Source organism: Rhinolophus sinicus, chromosome 12, assembly GCF_057876585.1.
Source record: "Rhinolophus sinicus isolate RSI-liver-muscle chromosome 12, RSI-T2T, whole genome shotgun sequence".
Lineage (NCBI taxonomy): Eukaryota > Metazoa > Chordata > Mammalia > Chiroptera > Rhinolophidae > Rhinolophus > Rhinolophus sinicus.
In genome coordinates, this window is record NC_142512.1 from 38,953,436 (window position 1) to 38,975,447 (window position 22,012).

At 50.9% G+C, this 22,012-nt stretch overlaps 1 protein-coding gene across 2 annotated transcripts; it reads left to right on the forward strand.

Annotated features, from left to right (window-relative positions):
- The first annotated feature begins 956 nt into the window (after positions 1-956).
- LRRC3C (leucine rich repeat containing 3C) lies at positions 957-6,639 on the forward strand. 2 transcript variants are annotated; one of them, XM_074320065.2, is made up of 3 exons: positions 957-4,277; positions 4,474-4,522; positions 4,884-6,639. In XM_074320065.2, exons 1-3 carry the CDS (start codon positions 4,118-4,120, stop codon positions 5,683-5,685), a joined length of 1,011 nt encoding a protein of 336 aa, XP_074176166.2. In that variant the 5' UTR covers positions 957-4,117; the 3' UTR covers positions 5,686-6,639. The 2 variants fall into 2 exon arrangements, with proteins under 2 accessions (XP_074176166.2, XP_019603117.3); XM_019747558.3 differs by lacking the exon at positions 4,474-4,522.
- The last annotated feature ends 15,373 nt before the right edge of the window (positions 6,640-22,012 follow it).

A 22,012-nucleotide genomic window follows, 5' to 3' on the forward strand; every position in this document is an offset into this window, starting at 1 on the left:
GGGGGAATAAAACAAACAAGATGGGCCATGAGGTGATGGTTATTGAAACCGGGAGATGGAAACATGAGGTTCCTTCTATTATTTTCCCTACTTTTTTATGTTTCAAATTATCCATAATAAGTTTTTATAAACTTGCATATGCATTAACAACTATGATTTTAGAAAAACAGAGCAACACTGATACTATCCTGGCACCAGACTGCCAGGGTTCAACTCCCAGTTCCTGTAGTTACCAGCTGTGTGGCTTTAGGCAAGTCACTGAACCTCTCTGTGCTTCAGTTACCTTATTTCCAATAAGTTACCTTATTTCCAAATAGAGATGGTGATGATCATGAGACGGCCCACCTCGTGCTGTTGTGAAGATGAAATGGGTTAATAAATGTGAATCACTTAGAACAATTCCTGGCACATAGTAAGTGCTCTGTGTGTGTTGCCTTTTATTAACTCATTTCATATTTGAATGATATTTGGGCACCTACTTTACTAGGCTGTGGAAATCCAACAAAATGAAAACAGATCTTTTGTTAGGATGGAGGGATTTGGGGTGATCTTGTTCATTCTCTAGTTTCAAACTTTATGTCATGTGAGATTATTAGTTTTAAATTTTTTGTGAAATGTGTTTGTGTTTTAAAAACAGAATAAGCCACTTTCGCAGGCTCTCCCTGCGCTCTGCGAGTGTCTTAGTCCACTGAGGTAGCCATATTCTCCAGCCTTGGGGTGTTTCCATCTGGCAATTGGTGTGGCCTCTGCTTGCCATAGATACATTCATGTGGGCAGAGATAGCAAACATGGGTGGAGGACAAACTGGGAACACATTTCAGAGGTGATGGCAGTGGAGGGAAGTGAGGAGGTGTGTTGTAAGAAATGAGCCCCTTCCCCTGACCCCTGCAGGAAAGAATGGCACCCCTCTACTCTTACTACCCCCTACTCCCCTCTAATTCAGTCCTGCTCCCCACCCCTACCCCCTGCTCCTTCCTGAGGCGACGTGTTGAGGTCAATCCCAGAGCAAGTGCAAGGAAGAAAAAAATCTTCCTTCGTTAGCCATTGTGTTTTTGTTTGGGTGGGGGGCACCCCAGGCACGTGGAGGCGGCGGTGGGAAGGGCACGATGATGCTAAGCAGACGAGCACTGAGTGAGAGCTACTGAGCTGGTGGGAAACGAGGAGGAGGTGCAGGGATGGCAGCACTGCCAGTGGGCCCTCCACTCTCCTCCTGATGCCCAGCCCTGTGGTGGGCTATTTTAGGCTGCAGAGGAAAAGGGCTGGGAGGCCAGGGCCTCGAGAGCCAGAGCCAAGCCCTGGGAACTAGAGCCTTCCTCTGGGAACCAAGATCAGGGCTGTTCTTTAGGAATCCCTCAAGCTGCATTTTCTTTGATTATGGATAATTGATACTTTTTCCCAGAGGGGAAAAAAAGCACTTTAGAAAACTATAAATATTACAGATTAAAAGAGCAATGGATATCAAAATAGTAGCTTTCAGAAACGATCTCCTGGTGCCCTTCCAATTGCATGACTACCCCTAGTCGACCCCACCGCTCTAGAAATTCTGGGTGGCCCCTGCCACAAGTCACCCTCTTCCCCTGCCTAATGCCAACTCCTCCTTTAGTACCGATCACAGCTGTGTTCCAGGGACTCGGCAAAGGCTTTACATATATAAACCCTTTTAATCTTTAAAACGGCCCTGTGAAGTAGGTATTTTTATTATCCCCACTTTACAAATGAGAAAACTGCAGTACAGAGAGTTTAAATATTTTGCCCAAGGTCCCACAGCTGGGAAGTGGCATTTCTCCCAAAAAGTCCTGCCTGGCCACGCCTTTATCCTGTGTGTCCTTCTCGTTTCCATAGATGCCTTGTAAAGACTTCGAGCCTGCCCTGAGGCCACTGTATTTATCTGTTACATATCCACTTTCCCTGCTAGGGTGCTTGCTGCCTCTTACTCATAACTGCATTTCCTGTACATGGAGGATTCTCAATAAATGTTATAGCTGAAGGAAGGAACTCACCCACACATCCAGACGACAGACAGCCACATTGAGCTCTGCTCTCAGAACACACCTTGTCCTTTCTTTGCTCTTGGTTCAGTCCATAATATTTTTCTTCCGATCCTTTTCCATCTGGTAGACTCCTACTCCTCCCTCAAGGCCTAGCTCACCTGTCACCTTCTCTGTGAAACCTCCCCCAACTGCCCAGGCAGAGTCCACTGCCTCGTCCTCGGCTCCTCTGACTCCTGCAGACACCTCAGCTACAGCCCTCCCCTATGCTATCAGGTGGCTGTATTTGTGCACACATCTGTCTTTCCCCCATTGTCTGGGGGATGTTTTACTGCTCTCTGCATCCTCAAAGCCTAAGAAGCACAGGAAGTGTGCACTGAACAACTGACAGCGTCCATCCAAGGATGGGAGCAGAATGAATGGCAGAGGAGAATTTCTGCCCCAACCTTGTCACCCCGCAACCTGCACTGTGCACCATCCTCAGGTAGGTTCTTTCTTCCTCTCAGGTCTCCCTTCTCTCCTGAGCACTGCACTCAGCCCCCTCGGTTAACCACGTCCATGCTCCACGTGCGGATGGCCACTTCTCCTGCAGCTGCTGTGCAGGGCACCCCAGCCCCACGCTGGCAGCTGCCCTCGTCTGACAAGGAGGTAACTCCATCGACAGCCAGGCTCAACTCTGGTGTCTTAGCTAAACCCCCTGCCCAGTGTAAGAGAAGAGCGGTGGGAGGGACGGGTCTCCATGCATTCTATTCCACATCCAGCTACCATCGCAACATGGACACTGAAGTATTCAGTGGCACAACACCTGGTCTAACAAGCAACCCACAGACAAACGTTTCACTTCTCCTGCCCAAGTATAGAAAACACGTTTTATCTGATTCCTTGGACAAATGTGACTGTGAGAAATGCCCTATTGATGTCATGAGAATGAGTCAGTGTTGAGTGCATCCCTAGCGATGACATCATCTGGTTTCCTAACGTCTCATCCTGGCCCCCATCACGCTTCTGAAACTGCCTGTTCAAAGGTCACCTACAGGGCCAGCTTCACAGGCATGTGACCTGTGCAGTTGCACCTGGCGCCACGCCTGCACTCGGTTTTGCGATCTTCTATTGCCATCTTGATATTCATAACAGTCTTTGAACAAGGGCCTCCTTTCATTTTTCTGCTGGGCCCTGCAACTGTGTCTGTTTCTGGTCATCTGTAGTCTCTTACAAAATCCAGCAAGGTTTTCCTTCTCAAAGAGGTCTCCATGGCAAATGACCTCAGCCTCCTCTGTGCAAGTCTCTGACATCCCACTCTTCTGTTCCCTTCCACGACTCAGTGAACATTAACAGAGGGTTGTGTGATGTAGTGGCATGGGCTGCAAATGGCAGGTGGGATCAAGAGACCCTGGGGAATAAGTCATCCCAGCCCTCCTTGGCTCTCAGGCATGAGGGAGAGTGAAAAGGACCCACTGGGGCACCCTGGGCCCCAGCAAACTGAGAGAACCTGAGTCAGCTCTAACCCAAAACATAAAATCAGCAGGAAAGCTTGTAGGCAACACTATCAGACTTCAGGCACCTTGAAGAACCCCTTCCAACTCCTAGAGGAGCCATCTACCAACAGCACAGAGAACAAACTAAAACTGAACCACAGTGCTGCCCTTCAGGCAAGAGAGCTGCTCTGTGAGGAGCCAAAGACGAGCTGCTCTAGAGAGAGACAAGTTTTCCAAGGAAAAGGCCAAGGCCAGTTTGCTCCCCAGGGAAAAAGGGCGTGGTAGAAGGCCAAGAAGGAGAGCGGGGGAAGAAGGGAGCTGGAGGGAGCCGGCGAGCCGGAGGCAATAGATATGAGATGGGGCCCACCCCAGTTCTGCCCTGCAGGCCTGCCAGACGGGGATCCTTCTGCTTGGCCAGGCTCTGGGCAAGGGACAGAGGTTCTGGGAGGAAGAGTCTCCACCCCAGCTGGGAGAGGAAGAATGGAAGATGGCAACGGCAAAGCCTTGGGGGGGGGGGGGGTGGCCCGAGTCAGGGAATGAAATTGGGGCCTTGCCTCCCCGGGCAGAGTTCATCAGGGTCCAGGATCTGCCCTCTCTTGGCATCGTCTGGCCAGGCCATGGCTCAGGTATCTGACACCTGGGGCCCAGAGTCACATGCCAGGAAACTCAACACTCTTGGGCCCCAGCCCCCAACTTCCAGCAGCTATGAGCAAGCAGGACTTCTGGAGGAGGAAGCGGGTCTCCAGAGCGGAGCAGCAGGGAGGCTACTTCCTGGAAGAGGGCAGCCAAGGAGAAAGTTCTCCCACCAACAGGGGTGAGAAGCTGGGTGGAGGAGGGAGAGGATGAGGGAGGAAGGAGCAGGTGGAGAAGACACAGCTGGGGCAGGCAGAGGGGTGGATGCTCCAGGAAAACGGGTGGCTGGGCACAGAGGTGGGGCCTTAGTCACCTAGCCTAGCTGGATGCCCTGAAGTCCTATCACTGATCTGCCCTCTTTGTCTCCTTCACACTAGTGCCAACCGGCCTTCTGGTGCCTACCTGGCCCACCTGGCAGCCACCCAGGTAGGTTGGTGGAAAAAGACTTTAGTCCAATGAGGGACTAAACTTATAAGCAGAAACTTAGAAGCCCCCAGACCCAGAATGACCAATAGGGCCTTGGACCAAGAGACCTCATAGATTAGCCCCCGAATCAGAGACCCTAGAAGAGTCTCAGACCCAGGGGATCTGTTACCCAAAGGGCCCGAATGAGGAGCCCTAGACCCCAAAGAGGAAGCAAAGTTCTCACCCAGGCCTGAGAGAGTCCCCAAAGGAGGGGCTGCAGTCCAAAGAGACTCCACAGGGGGACCTCAGAAAGAGACAGCTGGCAGTGGGGAATGGAATGCTCTTGACTCACTCTTCCTTTATCGGGCTTTTTCTTTTCCAGATTCTACTCCACTCCAGGACTATGCCAATCTATGGCCATGCTCCCACCAGCTGGTCACCTCCTGTCCCTCCTGCTGGTGTTGGGCACAGGGGGTACCATGCCCAGCCCCCAGGTACCTCCCCAGGGCTGCTACGTGGCAGAGGAAGCTGGTGAGCGGACGTTCCGCTGCAGCCAGGCAGGCCTGAGTGCTGTGCCCACCGGCATCCCCAACGACACCCGCAAGCTCTACCTGGATGCCAACCAGATGGCATCAGTGCCAGCTGGTGCCTTCCAACACCTGCTTGTTCTGGAGGAGCTGGATCTATCCCATAATGTCCTTGCCCACCTCTCAGGGGCTGCTTTCCAGGGCCTGGAAGGCACGTTGCGGCACCTCGACCTCTCTGCCAACCAGCTGGCCTCGGTGCCCGTGGAGGCCTTCGTGGGGCTGCAGACCCAAGTGAACCTGTCTGCCAACCCATGGCACTGCGACTGTACCCTCCAGGAGGTGCTCAGACAGGTGAGGCTGGTACCGGGCACTGGGACAGGCATCGTGTGTGGCTCGGGAGCCCGACCAGACCTCGTGGGGCAGGAGTTCCTGCCCCTGGCAGGGGAGGAAGAGCTGTGTGGGCCGGGGCGGGGCAGGGCCCGGCGGGGCACTGACGTGGCTTTGCTGGTCACCATGGGGGGCTGGCTGACCCTGGTGGTGGCTTATCTGATCCACTACGTGTGGCAGAATCGGGATGAGACCCGACGTCCCCTCAAGCGGGCCCCTGTGCAGCCGATGCGCTCCGATGGCTCCTCCACCCTCAGCACAGTGCTGTGATGCCAGGTCCTCTCCTCCGGCCCCATGCGCCCACTCCTTCACCTGTGCTCTCTGTGTTCCTCTCACCCCCTCGGCCTCCTCTGCAGCCCCATCGCATCCCCCAAATTCCACCACCCTTCTTCCTCTGTCTCCCCGAAACTCCTGATCTCTCTCAACCAACACTATCTTTGGTGCCTGGAGTTTTTGGTGTCTATTTTTGGTGTCTACTCTGGGCCCAAATTGTCCTAGATTCAGAAGTCCAAAGCGCCCAAGTCCACAGCGGTAGGGAGACGACAGAACAGAGAACGACAGAGGGTGACATGTGTTCCAGCTCAGGAGTAGGAGCAGGCAGCTGTGGGCACACGGAGGGAGACCCTGCCTGGCTGAGGTGATCTCATAGGGTTCGCTGTGCTGTACAGATGTTTGAACTGACTCTTAAAGGATGAGAAGGGCCTTGAGGAGAAGAGGGAGGACCTTAGCTGAAAGGTGGTGGACAAAAGCAAAGAAGATGGAAAACAACCTGGAATGTCTGGGCAGCAGCAAGACCTACCCGAGGGCTGGAATAGAGGGTGCAAAAAGGGGTGAGGGGAGGGTGGGAACAAGCTGGAGGTGAGGTCAGAAAGTTGGGGTGTGGCCAGATTGACACGGATCCTGTGGGCTCCTCCCCTCTTCTCTCTCACCTCTACTGAGAAGCTCCCCCCTCACTTCTTGCCTCTCTCTTAGCCCCAGGCTCCTCTCCCTGTACTCTCTTTTGGGGAACCCCTGCTTCCTTTCCTAGAGGCTCCCCATCTTTCTGCCTTTGCTTTATACACTGAAGGGTTTCCTGAACTCTTTCTCTTGGGGGTGGTCTCCTTTATACCTGAGATGGAGATGGGTCACTCCTGGAGAGCTGGCGACGGGGGACTGGACTAGGAGGTCTCTCACCCCCAGAACACCACCCCAGGATAACTCAATAAAGTCATTTTTAGTAATGCCCTTGATCTCTTTCTTAATGCTCCTTTTCTTGAAGGTGTGTGGCCTCACAGTGAGGAGTGGGAGGGTGTTGGGACCTTCACCACCACCTCCACTGCCACTTTGGTGGTGGGTGCTCTTGCTGAGCTGGATGCCAACTCCTCTCTCCCCTCCTACCTGGCACTAGCCACTCAGCTCCTGACACTAGAGTCTATCTGCCAGGGATGCTAGGGCCTATGAATTAATGATGCCGGAACTGGAAGGATGGGGAATGGAGGGGGCCTGGAGGGAGGAGGGCAATGTCTGGGCATCAGTCATCAGCTGGCAGTCTCCAGCCTGCTGGAAGGGGCATAGGAAGCAAAGGGAGAGGGAGCTGTTACCCTCTTGGCAATCTTCTTTTCTCTCATCAGGAGTCTGAGCAGGCGATAGGGAGAAACTAGATGTGTTCCAAGTTAATAAAAGAATTCTTGGTGGGGGGTAAAACGGTAGAGACCAAGTTGGCTGAAGCAAGGGGCTGTATGAGCTATTCCTGTCACCAAATAGGCTCTCAAGGGACCCAAAGGGGTCAACACATCCTGTCTCTTGCCCCCGAGAAGGATGATTGGCCCATGTGGCCTCCGTGGAGGACACAGCTGCTTTGGGGAAGCTTATAGGAGCCCCAGTAGAAACTGAAGATAAGCATCATTGAAACAGGGTTCCACTCCGCTTGGGGCAGAGCCTGGGCTGACTGGGTGGCCACTCAAGGAGTAGCAAAGGGGAATGTGTCACCTCCCTGGTCCCTCTGACCCATCCTGACTTCCCTGTCTTCTTTCCAGCACCTTCTCCACCCTTGAGGCCCCTCCCACCACTCCAAGGCTGAACTCCCTCATATCAGCCAGGAAGCCTCCACTTGACTCATCTCAGAAAAACCTGGGACACCGCACCCCCATCCTTTTCTCCCTGGCCTCCCCACTTCCAGGGGTGCTCAGGGAAGGAATTAGGGTGTGAGAAGTTTCAGGCTGCAGCTTTGACCGTCCACCCCAGCCACACCCTGGCCTGGGTCTTGGAATCCTGGCCCGTCCCTATCAAAGCCTCCATCAGTCCTTCCCCTGCCACTCTCAGTCTGCCCCATTCTGCTCACCCACCCCTACTGGAATCAGGCTGGGCCACGTCGCACTGGGGCCTGGGAAATAGACTGTGTAGCCCTGTGGGGGTGGAAGGGTGGGGGCAGGCGGGGCCTCGCCTTGCTACCTTTGGTGCCCATTCCTGGAGCCTCATTGGGCTCCCTGCCATCCTGAGCAGCAGGGACCGAGCCGTTAAGGTCTGCAGAGTCAGCTCCCCTACCCTGTCACTTATCCCCAGTTCTCAGATGAGAAAGGATCCGGGGAGGGAAGTTTTGCCTAGAGGCCTGATCAGGAGGAGTCCCAGAGCCCTGGATAATAAATGTTCCACAGGTTATCTCCATGGCCCCATCTGGCTCAAATTCCTTTTCCTGTCTGGAGTTAGCACAGGGGAAAAGGAAGAGGGAACATGAGTGGGGGCTTGAGGAGGTAGCAGGGGAGATGCTTCATTGGCTCCCCTCCCCAGGGAGAGAACCCCTGCAGGCCAGCCAGTTAGGGTCTCTGAGTCAGAATTTGGTGGGAGGGGGGCTTCAGAAGCTGTAGCTCCAGCTCAGCACATGGCAGGAGACTGGCAAGAACAGGGCCTCCACAGACTCAGAGACACTTGCACCTAGAACAACAGTTGTTGAACCCCTAAGCCCTTCCCTCAGCACCCTGGCCTGTGGGTTGTACTTGTCCACTGGGCAGGCAGGAAGGGGTAGCATAACTGGTTTCACCCCCATCCTTATCTCTGCTAGAGATCAGGGATCATAGGACCCATATTCTGAGATGCCTCCCAGGCCGTGGCAAGGCAGCTGGATGGCCTCATTTTTGCTGCCTGCTTCTGGCCCATCTGCCTGGTACCTATAAAGGAAGAGGGGGAGGCACTAAGTCAAAACCAGCCTCTCCCACTGGGATGCACTGGAGCCAGGTGCAAAGCTGTCAGGTGCCAAGAGAGCCCAGCTACACACCTGGTCTAGCTCTGAGGCAAGAACTCGGGAGGCTTGGGGCAGGCCCCTTCTTGTCCTCTCCACGCAGCACCCTGGAGCCAGCAGGCTGTGTGTGAGCGTGGGAAGAGGAGAAGTCCCTCACTCAGCCCTTCCACCACCAGCTTCTTCCTGTCCTACGGAGTAGCGGAGAACGGAGCCCCCAGTAGGAGGGGGAGAGATATAAACCTAACTCTCAGGGAACTTCCAGGCTAATGGAAGAAACAGGGTCCTTTCTCTTTGAAGAGCTCTGAAACTGGTGAGACCCAAACATACCCCAGACACAGAGACTGAAGCACCTGCAAAGCCTCATTCTCTACAAAAGGAAACGAATAGAGGAGCAAACTGAATATACCAAGGAGCTGAGGGAGGCAGGTAAGGAGCAGCGGATAGGGCACAGCCCCACCCTTCCTGTCTTGGGCTCACGTACAGACATTTCAAGAGCAACACTGAGCTCGTCTGCAGAGTGAGGGCTGCCAACATCAAAGCCAGAAGGAACACGGGTAGCTTATCCCAAGGGGAGGGACTGTGCCTCTCCATTAGACTAAGGGGAGTTCCAACCAAAAACACGTTCATTTCATCTCTCTGGGACTGTCCCCAGCAACCTTGCCTGTCTAGGAGGAATGTTGCCCCAACCCAGGGATGAAGCAAACAACGCAGAGCAAGGTGTCCACACTGCCAAAGATGCCACCACAAGTCCATTCATTCATTCAACAAACACTTGAATTACTACTACGTGGCAGGCACTGCAGGCACAGTGAGGAAGCCATGGTGCCCATCTTTGGGGATCTGACCGATTAGTGTATCCTTAATACTAGCCAGGGTGACAAGGTGTGCTCAAGAGCCATGTGAGCCCAGAAGGGTCACCTAAAGCCAACACCAACTAAGGTTCATGTACTTTGCTCACAGGAACACGCGTTCAGAATCCATTTATTTTACCCCATTTTAAAATCTTATTTTATATAGGCTTCTAACAATTTTGGAACTATGGTTTCCTGCATACAACAAGTTAGAAACAATATATCTGAAGCAGCAAAAAGTATATTATAGATAGTCAGAATAACAGCAGTGACAGCCTGACAGCAGGGAGGGACATTATTTAAAGTATTTACAGGAACTCAAAAAAGCACTGCAGTAAGGCCTTTAGTGTCCTCTAAATGGCCCTGTGGGGATAGGGACCTGTGAGCATTGGCAACATGCATATTATTAATCACTCTGACTTTGAGTTACCTGCAGAAAACATCAAATCTCAGAACATCCACTCTCAGGGACAGGAAGCAGGTGGTGCGTTTGAGAAAGTTTCCCTTCTATCAGGGCTGAAGGAAATAACGCAGAACAATTGTTGGAAATACTCATGCTACCTGGCGGCCTGTCTCCTTGTTCCCTCCTCCCATGGGTCCAAGATTTGCCCCTGGGGCCGTACAGAGAAAGTCCAGTCTCTCTTGGTCATGACAGCCCCTTGGTTAAGTGATGATGGCTCTGGAGTCTCCAGCACTTGGACTCAGCACATTACGGTTCTTCTCCGTTCATAGCTCTCTGTCCCGTTTAATGTCCTATCACAAATAACAACCCACGTGCCTGCCTCAGGTTCATGGAATCCAGTTTATCTTCTCTGAGTCACAATACTCAATTCTGCACTTATGCGGATTACTATCTTTCTCTTTTAGAACACAAAATAAAAACCTCAAGTCCCCCTAATAAAACTAATGTTTGAGGTCAACCCTCGATTCTCATTCACTTTTGGGGTCAGGTCAATTTATCATGAAGAATCAATCAAGGAAGGTTTCCTTCCAGGGATGTGTGGAAACAAGCACACAGGCATGTCTGTCCTGTAGAACCAAAAAAAAGACTCCAAAATCACCAAGACTGTACTCTCAGGTCTCCTGGTGAATATCTCTGTCATAGTCGGTGGCAAATGTCAAAACTCCCTGGACATCCAAAACCTCAGCATTATCACAGGAGATCCAAGATGGCAGAGTAGATAAACACCATGATAGCTTCCTTCCATGAACATATTAAAATTACAACTAAATTATAGAACAATCAACCTGGAGAACCATCTGAAGTCTGGCTGAACAGAAGTTTTATAACTAAGGATATAAAGAAGCCATGGCTGGTCCCAAAATGGGCTGGTCCCAAACCTCCGTGTGGTGGTTAAAAATCGGCCTCAGAGGTTCCCCCAGAGGAGCGAAGGACCCAGCCACACTCCAGGAAGAGGAGTCCCCACACCATCTGGCTGTGAAAAACAGTAGGGATTCCAACCATCCGTGTGGGACAGAAGGCTGCTGGAAACCCAGATGTTCTCTTAAATGGCCCACACACAGACTCACTCACTTGCAGGCACTCACCTTGAGCTCCAGTGGAGGAACGATGACTCGGAGGCTGTCAGAGGCATATGGGAAGCAGACTGAAGTATGTGGCTTTGAGGCCAGGATTGGAGGACAGTCGCCATTTTCCCTGTGTGGGGTCTTTCTCCCATGCAGCCAGGCAGATGGCCACCATCTTTAATGTGTTCAGCCCACCCCCTACACTTCCGGCCAAATCTGAATCTGATTGGTCTGGTGAGTTCCAGGTCTCCTCCCTGCTTACTCACTGGGACCCTGCCCCACCCAACTCCCCCAACCCCGGAGATACTTTCTCTGAGAGCAGCCAGCCCCGCCCACATTGCACTCTTTCTTGGAAAACTATCAGAGTCCACAGGATCCAGGAGGGTGATGACTGGCCTTGATGTACTCTGAGACTTTTCCTGAGTAGCTCCAGGCTCAGTACTGGCCCCAAACCAGAATGTGCATTAACCTGGTGAGCACAACTCTTTCCACTCTAGTGACTCCCTGAAACTCTGCCTCACCCAACTGGCATACTGCATGAGGCTTTATCTGTGACTAAACTTTAAGGGAGCCAGTAAGTAGCAGCAGGGCTCTGGCAGGTGGCCAGCAAGTGTCTTGGCTTTTTGCAGAGCTACCCCAGGCCTGGTACTGGTGGCAGCCATCCTCAGTTCACAGCATGGCCTCTCCCACATGCCTCCAGGTTTAACACAGGCAGCGAAAAACCACAGATCACTTTGTAGCTCCTACCAAGTAGTACCCGGCTGGTCACAGGCAGTGGGTGACCTAGGCCTGCACCAGATCCCCTCCCAAGAGGCCCCAGAACCAACATACCTGGAGGTTGGCTTCAGACCACCGCAGAGCACCACCCAATTAGCCACACAAGCAGCACACACAAAGGGTGGTCTCAACAGGCACCAGAGCCTGCTGGGGCAAATCCCACTCACTGGGGTAAGCCCCTCACACAGCAGCCTGTAAGCTGAGGACATGGCCAAACCCCACAGCCAATCAGCCTGAGGGTCAATCCAATCCACTGATGTGCCAATAGCAATGAAAGCTCAACTATAATGGGGGGCACACACAACCCACAGAAGGGACACTCCTGGAGCAGGTGACCAGGGAGACTGTGCCAGGGCCCCACAGGGCACCTACTACATGAGGCCACCCAGCCAAGACTGTGATACATAACAGATCTACCTCATACATGGAACAGACACAAAGAGGCAGCCAAAATGAGGAAACAAAGAAATGCATCCCAAATAAAAGAACAGGAGAAAACTCCAGAAAAAGAACCAAATGAAATGGAGGCAAGCAACCTACCAGAGACAGAATTCAAAACAATGGTTATAAGGATGCTCAAGGAACTCAGTGAGAACTTCAACAAAGAGGTAGCAAGCATAAAAAAGGACATAGAAACCATAAAAAATAACCAGTGAGAAGTAAAAAGTACAATAACTGAAATAAGAATGCACTAGAAGGAATCACCAGCAGACTAGATGAAGTAGAGGATAGAATCAGCAATTTGTAAGACAAAGTAGCAGAAAACACCCAATCGGAACAGCAAAAAGAAAAAGAATCCAACAAAATGAGGATAGTTTAAGAGACCTCTGGGACAACATCAATTGTTACAACATTTGCATCACAGGGGCACCAGAAGGAGAAGAGAGAAAGCAAGGGATTGAGAACCTATTTGAGGAAATAATGACTGTAAACTTTCCTAACCCGGTGAAGGAAATAGACATAAGAGGTCTAACAATTAAGTTTGTGAACTTGTTGCAACGATGTTGCTAACCTTTTTTGATATCAGAGGGATTACTCATTATGAATTTGTACCAGCTGGACAAACAGTTAACCAAGTTTACTATTTGAAAGTGCTGAAAAGGTTGCATGAAAAAGTTAGACGACCTCAACTTTTCGCCAACAATTCATGGCTCTTGCATCATGACAATGCACCAGTTCACATGGCACTGTCTGTGAGGGAGTTTTTAGCCAGGAAACAAACAACTGTATTGGAACACCCTCCCTACTCACCTGATCTGGCCCCCAATGACTTCTTCCTTTACTCAAAGATAAAGAAAAGATTGAAAGGAATACATTTTGATGACATTCAGGACATCAAGGGTAATACGACAACAGCTCTGATGGCCATTCCAGAAAAAGAGTTCCAAAATTGCTTTGAAGGGTAGACTAGGTGCTGGCGTCAGTGCGTAGCTTCCCAAGGGGAGTACTTCAAAGGTGACCATAGTGATATTCAGCAACGAGGTATGTAGCAATTTTTATAGGATGAGTTCATGAACTTAATTGTCCGACCTCATACAAGCCCAGGAAGCACAGATCCCCAAACAAGATGAACCCAAACAGTCCCACACCAAGACACATTATAATTAAAATGGCAAAGGTTAAAGACAAAGAGAGAATCTTAAAAGCAGCAAGAGAAAGGCATCTAGTAACTTATAAGGGAGCCCCCATAAGATTATCAGCTGATTTCTCAACAGAAACTTTACAGGCCAGAGGGGATTGGCAGGAAGTATTCGAAGTGATGAAAAGAAGGACCTACAACCAAGATTACTCTACCCAGCAAAGCTATCATTTAAAATCAAAGGACAGATAAAGAGTTTCCCAGACAAGAAAAAAACTGAAGGAGTTCATCAGCACACCAGTATTATAAGGAATGTTATCGGACTTCTTTAAGACAGGGGGGTAAAAAAAAGATCAAAATTATAAATAATAAAATGGCAATAGCTACATATCTATCAATAATTACCTTCAATATAAATGGATTAAAAGACATCAAAAGACATAGGAGGGCCAAATGGATAAGAAAACAAGACCCTTACATATGCTGCCTACAGGAGAATCACTTCAGATTGAAAGACAGAAAGTAAAGAGATGGAAAAAAGATATTTCATGAAAATGGAAACAAACAAACAAAAAAGCTGGGGTAGTCATACTTATACCAGACAAAATAGACTTTAAGACAAAGACTATAACAAGAGACAAAGAAGGACCCAGTAATCGCACTTCTGGATATTTATCCAAGGAAACCCAAACGCTACTTCGAGGGGACATGTGCATCCATATGTTCATTGCAGCATTGTTTACAAGATGCGGAGGCAGCCTGGGGGTCCGTCGATGAAAGAACAGGTAAAGAGGAGGTGGTACATATATACAGTGGAATATTGCTCAGCCATGGAAGGGAATGGGTTCCATTTCTCTATGGTGGCATGGCTAGACCTGGAGGGTATTATGCTGACTGGAGTGTGTCAGACAGATGCAATGTGATTTCGCTTATATGTGGAACCCAAAGAACAAAATAAACAAACAAACAAAACAGAAACAAACTCATAATACATTTTGATAGTTGCCAGATGGGGGGTTGGGGGGGTGAAAAAAGGGGAGGGGATTAAGAAGTACAAATTGGTTGTTACACAGTAATCATGGGGATGTAAGGTATAGTATAAGGAATATAGTCAATAATACTGTAATAACTATGTATGGTGTCAGATGGGTACTAGATTTGTTGGGGTGATAGGTGGGGGTATGGGGGGGCAGGATGAAAAAGGTGAAGGGGTTAAGAAGTACAAACTGGTAGTTACAAAATAGTCATGGAGATGTAGGATACAGCATAGGGAATGTAGTCAATATGGGAATAGCTCTGTATAGTGCCAGGTGGGTACTAGACTAGTCAGGGGCATCACTTCTTAAATTATATAAATGTCTAAACACTATGCTGTACCCCTGAAATTAATATAAAATAATATTGAATGTCAACTCTAATTGAAAAATTAAAAAGGGGGGGAGGTTAAGGGCAATAAGAGGTCCAAATTTCCAGGTAAAAAAACAAATAAGTCATGAGGATGTAATGTACAGCATGGGGAATATAGTCAATACTATTGTGGTGGCATAGTGTGGTGTTGGATGGTTGCTGGACTTATCATGGTGATCACTTCTTTAGGTCTATAAATGTTGAACAATTTTGGTGTGTCCCTGAAGCTCATATAATATTGTATGTTAGCTATATTTTTAATAAGAAGTTAAAAAAACACACACCTCAGTATTGTGAATGATCTGAGAAACCTAAGAAGAGGTGAGCTGCAGAGTGGGGTGGGGAGGCCGGTTGAGGATTCCAGGCCCGAGAGAGGCTGCCGCTGAGGGCACGCCCAACCCAAAGCTGCACAGGCTGTGAGAGCTGGCAGGGATCTTCATTTTATAAAAGGGCTCAGAGCGGGATGGTGAGTTACCCGAGGTCACACAGGGAGTCAAGGAAGAACCAGGACTAGAAACCACAGGGCCCCTGTCCTCTGGGACATACACACACACACGCCCCTTCCAAGAGAACGGACTGAGGGAGACAATGGTAAACCCACAGATGCAACTGAGGGAGGAGGATATGGACAGGAAGAGGGCCCTACCCCACCCACCACAGGAAACCGAAGAAGCTTCAGCAGTGTGGGGAGAAGCTGTACATGGTGACTGAGGCTGTGGAGACACTGAAGGAAGCCACCCTGGAGAAGGGGGGCAAGACTGGATGGGACATTCCATTCCCCTCCTCACTGCTGGAGGTTCGAAGTTGGGAATCTCCCAGATGTTTTCCCTGCCCCATCCCCATACATAACATGCTTGCCCCCACTCCTTCCCTCCCTTGTCCTGGAATCTCTCCTGCATTCTTGCCTGTCATTAGGGCATCCTAATGTACCTCCCATCCATACCTGCCTCTCATCCAGTTCCCCTAATAATTGCGTTTTCATCTTGTATAATACCATTCTTTTCTAAGGACTTTTCCATCTATTGTCTCACACGTGTCCTGTGAGGTAGGCTAAATTGCTATTACAATTCCCACTTCATAGTGTTTAGGAAACCACCTGGGAAAAGTCCAGTGGTTCACCAGCTACTTGGTGGTGAATCTGTGAGCAAAACCCAGGTGCTTTCCCCTTGAAGCTCCACCTGCTGCCAGAGTTTTCCCACCCTCTGCCAAGTTCCCCTCTCTTCATTTCTCTCCAAACCCCCACTCCCTAGACCGCCTGTCTCTTTCCCCAGGGCTCTCTCGGTTCCAACACCACCATCAACCTGCCTCAAGCCATCATCACTGGAGAGAATAGCTGAGGACGCTGGGTGGAATGTGAGGGAGAGGAGGGGAGGCAGACAGCCCAGGGTCCATCCCATGCCTCCCGGCCTTTGGAGTCAAGTTGAAATCTGGGAGGTGGGGGTCTTCCATTCCTCTTTAGGGTCTGCCCCCATGACCAGGTGGTGGTGACCTCGGCCCCTTCCTGGGCCCCTCCCAACCCCTTCTGTGTGGCTCCCTAATGCTGCACCTCCCATCACTCTTCCCACTCCCAGAGGCCACACTATGTGGTAGGGGAGCCAACCAGGGAAGGCAAGGAGTTGGGTGTCAGTGACAGCCAGTGCCCCACTTCTGGCCCCCACAGAAATCCTCCCATTCAAGGAGCAGAAGCTGAAAATGTTTCCTTCCAAAGGCGAGAGAAGCTGAAGGACTCTTCTCCTCTTCCCCACCCCATAATGTGATGGGGGCGGCGAAAGGGTGGACAAAGTCTATGAAGGCAAGAGGGACACAAAGACACAAAGGAAAGAAACACGTCAAGTGAGGAACTCAAGCCCAGAGCCCCTTCTCCAAACCTAGGTGTGATGACAGGTGGGCTGCAGAGGAGTCCCTCAGACTTTGGCAGGACATGGTGATGTATGGGATCCCAGCCACGGATTTCTTGGGTGTCCTCTCCCTGCCACCAGCCTCCCCACGCTGTTCCAGGCAGGTTGGAGCTAAACCCACCTAGGGCTGCACCACCGTGCAGGAGGATGCCTCTTCCCTTGGGGCTCTCAGTCTGGTGCTCGGTCTCTCCATTTGCTATGGTGACAGAAGTGTCCCTTTCCCCTCTGTAGTGTCCTCAATGCCTTTTGGAAAATACTGTAAGGAGTTGAGCTCCCAGGGCATCCCACACCAGATTCTGTCCCGATCATCTTTCCCTAGGAAAGGATACTTGAGGGAGGTCACAGGACGCCAAGCCCCAGAAGGGGGCCTCTGTGCCTGCGGTAAGGGACTCGCTGGGTGAAGTCATGTGAAAACAGGCGGAGTGGGTTAAATCCTGGTCGCCACTGTCCTGTACCCAAACCTCAGTCCGGGCCTGAGCTGGCCCCGGGGGCCACGCAGTTTGGGGCGCTGCAGGCTGAAGCGGAGGAGCTGCTGGCGCTGAAGGGCCTGACCCCAGAACAGCCGACCTCCCAGCTAAGAGAAGGACTGGCGCAGCCACGTCAGACGCGGATGCTGCAGAAGTTGGAGGACACAGTGGGGCGGGGCCAGGGGTGAGGCCAGAGCAGAGTGGGCGGGATTGCGGGAGGCCGGGGACAGAGTGAGGAGGGAGTTCTGGAGAAGGTTGGGGTGTTGACTGCCGGACTGCGGGGGAGAGAGGCGGGGTTTAGGACGACTGGGGGCGGGGCGAGCTCGCCTGGGGCGAAGTTGGGGAACTTGGGGGCTGTGCTGAAGTAGTGAGGGCCAGACTCTTAAGAGCCGGCGTGGGTGGTGGCACGACTTAGGGTGCCAGAGGCGGGGCTCAAGACGGCTAGGGGAGGGGTTGGGTCATCCTGGGGCCGAGTGTGGCTGGATGGGGCGTGACCTGCCTCCTCCAGTAAGATCTCAGCCCACACGTCCACTGGAGGGAGGCTTATTTAGGCTGTCTGGAGAGACTGAACCCCTGCCCCGAGGGAGTCCCCACTCTGAGCGGGGAGACCCGTTCTGTCACCCTCAGAGAGCTCCTTGTCTCTCTAACTGGATTACTCCCATCTCTGTCAAGTGGATCAGGCCCTAGATCTTAGTGAGCCAGTGGTTCAGAGAATCCTTGGTGCTGGGCCAGGGACACAGTCCTCGAATGACAGCAAGAGACTTTCAGCAAATTCAACCAGCTGGCTACATTCTCTACCTGCTGGGGGCTCTCCATGGTGAGAGCCCAGAGTGGGGATGGGGTCAGTCCCTACTGGGCCTGACAGGCCTACTGTGTTAGGCCCAGTGGTACCAACCAGGACTTGCAACATGATCTCTGGGTTCCAGGACAAAATGAAAATACAGGACTGCTTGTTAAAAAATTATTAAGAATTATTATTCACAATAGCAACAGCAGAGCATTAAACCAAGTATGGCACCATGAGCAACATGACAGGTCGCACACCCAGGAAGCCAGCTCGGATACCAAACCACAGGCAAAGTGAATCAGAATCCAAATCCTGTTGTCCCCTGCTCCAAGGAAAAGGCAAAAGGTGTGCACCCACCTACTCCCATGTTTATTTCCCAAAAATGGGGGAATATATCTTTCCAGGAATCTTCTCTCATCCTCTCGTAGAGGGGAAATAGTGAATCTGCTGTCCCCCAACACACACACACACACATATACACAAGTTAGCCCCAGCTCGCAGAGCTGCCTTGCTAGAGGAAGAGAGAGTATGCCCTTGTCCCTCCCTCTATCTGCTTTCCCTACCCTCTGCAGCGCTGAGTGAGGAGCAACAGCAATTGCTGGCCATGTCCATGGAGAACGGGTTCCTTCCCCAACAGACAGAGCTGGTGGATAGGTGTGAGGAGAGACAAGTAGGGTAACATTATGTTTGACCACTAGAGGGGATGCAGGAGCTCATTCAGGTCTAGCTCCTCGCTCAGGAATGACCACTGGCCCAGAGAGCACTTCTCCAGGGCCACACAGCAGGTTCCTAACAGAGCTCTCTACAGAACTCAGGTCTCCAGATTCTTAATCCATGCCCATTCCTGCTTGACTCTAGCACTCATGGGCAGAGGGGTCAAGGATGGGGGCTGAAATTTAAATTTTTACTGCAGACCACCTCTGAAGTTGGTGGCTGCCCCAAAGCAAAGCATCCTATGTGTTTATTCTCTACACTGCAGATGGAGATCACGCCTTCAAGAGGGAGGCAGTGCTCTTCTGTCTTCCCTTCAAACTGGGAAGAGCCTTCAGAGTGAGAAACTGAAGGTGATCCAGGCCCTGGTGACTCTGCAGCCTTGACATACAAGGGGATGGATCCCTCTGTATGTGGGAGTACAATGCCTGTGACCACTTTGTGCCCTCTCCTTCTTTCAGGGGCTGGCCAACAACACCTGGCTATCCCCAATCAGGGCTAAGGAAAGCAGAGTGGGGCATGGTACAGCCTGGGGAAGCTGATGAAATGGAGAGACACTTCAGCTCCGAGTGTTCTTGGAGGCAGAGCTTCAAAGGCTCCATCTGGGATCCTGTCTCTTTAAGAAGGATCTGGGGGCTTTGTCCTATCAGGAGGCCTGGCAGTCATAATTGAGGAGCAAAGTCATGACTTAGACAGGAGCTCCAACACCTGCTCCAGCTGCATCTTCAGCCTGAGGCATAGGGGGATTGTCAATGGAGGGCTGGGGGCAGTGAGGCCTGACATCTTCAAGTCTGACGCTGTTTGACGTGCCTCAGGCTGAACAACTACTTTCAGCACTTCAGTCTTCAGCACAACTTCAAGTTGAATAAGTGTCACAGGATGTTGAACCATGCCTGCTCAGCCAGGAGTCTGGAGATGTCTGGGGCTCCAAAGTTAATTTGGGAAGAAACCTCAGTTTTTCAGGGGATGAAAAAAGGAGTCTAGGGATTTTCCTTTGTTCAGAAAAGAAGTATAGTTCATTTATGGAAGTATAGCTCACAGTCTGCAATCTGCACCCCAAACTTCCAATTTCCCAGGGGAGATATAAAAACTCAACACCCTTGGGGTGTGTTCTTCCTCCCCTTTCACCGTCACACCCACATTCCAGCCTGTCTTCCTCCCTAACTATCCCACTTCCTTTCACGCAGAGAAGGTTTGGAAGTACGCGTTATGTCTGTACATGGGGTCACTTCCCCCAAATGCTCCAGCCATCCCACAGCCTACAAGTGGGCTCCATGTCCTGCAAGCATGTTACTGAACCTTCTCCCTGACCTCGTAAATCCCAAGTGCCAGCTTCTTCCCGTTCTTGCCAGGATCAGTGCGTCCCACCCTTCTGAACTCCGGTAGCCTACTCTTCTCTCTTTCCTCTTTGGCCCCTTCCTGAGGAGAAAATCAACAATAATAAAAAGAAAATTGGGTAAGGAAATAATGTTCTGTCCCAATGTCTGTGTCTGTTTGCAATGCCTGAAGAGCATTCTGTGGGTCAGAGAGACATTCAGGTTCCCAGAGAACAAGTGGGTGGCTGGGGCTTCCTCCCCTAAGTCAGTTCTGTTTCCTGATCCCCATCTAGCAACCACGCACAAATCACAATCTTGGAGCGCACCTGCGGGGTGATTATCGCGCATTACCTCCTTTGATGGACCACCAGAGGGAGATAGAGAGCAAAGCCTGCCGCCTGCCTCAGCACCATTCACCACCTAGCCTCAGGTTTCAGGACTTTCAATGGACCTGAAGAGTTCTTATGTATCAAACTTAAATCTCTTCTAGTGCAATTTAAATTATGTCCCAGATTCCCCTGAACATAAACCAAGACTCTAAGGAGAAGGAGGGTCTGGACCCTAAAGGGGTTCTGTGGCCTTTCCCTAAGACTATGAGAGTGGGGCGTATGTGACAAAAAGATAGGGTATCCTGGATGGGTGGCAGGAGCAGCACAGGGACAAGCCTGACATGGGTATTTTTATTCCAAAAACACAAGACCTTTAACCTGGCTGACCCCTCAAGCCCTTATTTCTTCTCTGTCTTGAACCCTCGAAGCCTCCTGCTTGGAACACCATTAGGCGGTTGGGGATAGTTCAATGTGGGGGAGGTGGGGTGAGGGCAGGACAAAGAGACTGAGGACAGGTCTGGTAGAGTTCAGAGCGAATGAAGGAGGGCAAGAGAAACGAAAGGAGCAAGTCTTCTGGGTCAGAGGAAAGATGGACTTCTGGCCAGATGGATTTCTGGGGTCCTCAGAGCAGATACATGTGTGGCTTCTTGAAACCACGGTTCTCTAGATCTTTGGAAGGTGAACTGGACTGGAAATCTTGGCGTGAAGCCAGCGGGTGGAGGGTGAACACCAGGAAAAAACCTCCAAAAGTGGGATTGAGGCAATGGTGGGCTGATGAGAGGGTAGGGAGTGAGACCTCCTACTCTGAGCTAAGGGATGGGACAGTACACGGCCCAGGACTAGATGCTGGATTGCGGTGGTGTCACAGCAATGTACTGATTCAGAGATACAGAGGGGAAGAGGCAGAAATCCGGGAAGAACCAGGAAAACTTACAGATGGGAAGGATATTACACATAAACACATTCCGCATATGTGGGTGGCACATGTGAGGGGGACCAAATGACGGATGACAACCTTGTCACGTGCCCAAGCTCTCACCTGTGCCTCTCCTAAGGAGGAGGAATGTTTAGTCGATGTAATGGTTCGGGCCATCGAACGAGGAAGTATTACAGAGCTGCAAAAGAAGGGCCTGGGGTGGGTGGGAAGGGAGGTGAGCAAAAAGATAGGGGGCAGGGACCAGAGACCCAGCAAGGGCAAGGTCTTGTTTTAAAACATAGGAGGAGCTGTCATATTGGGTGAGAATTTGGGGACAAAGGTGGAGTAATGAAGTTTGGGGAGAGTTTTATTGAACGTGGTGTAGTCTAATCTCCCCATTCAACACCAGCCCCTCAGGAAAACCTCCAGTACAGACCTAATTCCTCATGGCTTTCAAGATTGTGTTTCATTTGTGATGGTGGTGCTAAGCAGAGGTGAGAGCATGAAGGCTCAGTTGTATTCAGGTTGTACACGCACATGTACAGACACATATCCCAACACTGGGGGACCCTGGCCTGTAAATGTCTTGAATTGTCATCTAGAGACCTGACCATGTAGGCAAAGTCCCCTTTAAATTAACTTCCAGGCCAGGACTTATGAGCAGGATCTGAGTGACTAATGGTGAGATGTCTGAATTCCCACGGTAGACATGCATTTTGGGTTTTCCACTAACTCCATATGCCTCTGCCTACATATATGTGTGTATGTGTATGTACAATGTTCCATGAGGAGCAGAGATGCTGAACATGAAACAACAA

Coding starts and splice junctions, on each gene's coding strand:
- LRRC3C (XM_019747558.3), top strand. CDS start 3,820: ATGGGGCCCACCCCAGTTCTGCCCTGCAGGCCTGCCAGACGGGGATCC. Junction 4,278..4,883: donor AAGTTCTCCCACCAACAGGG/GTGAGAAGCTGG, acceptor TTTCTTTTCCAG/ATTCTACTCCACTCCAGGAC.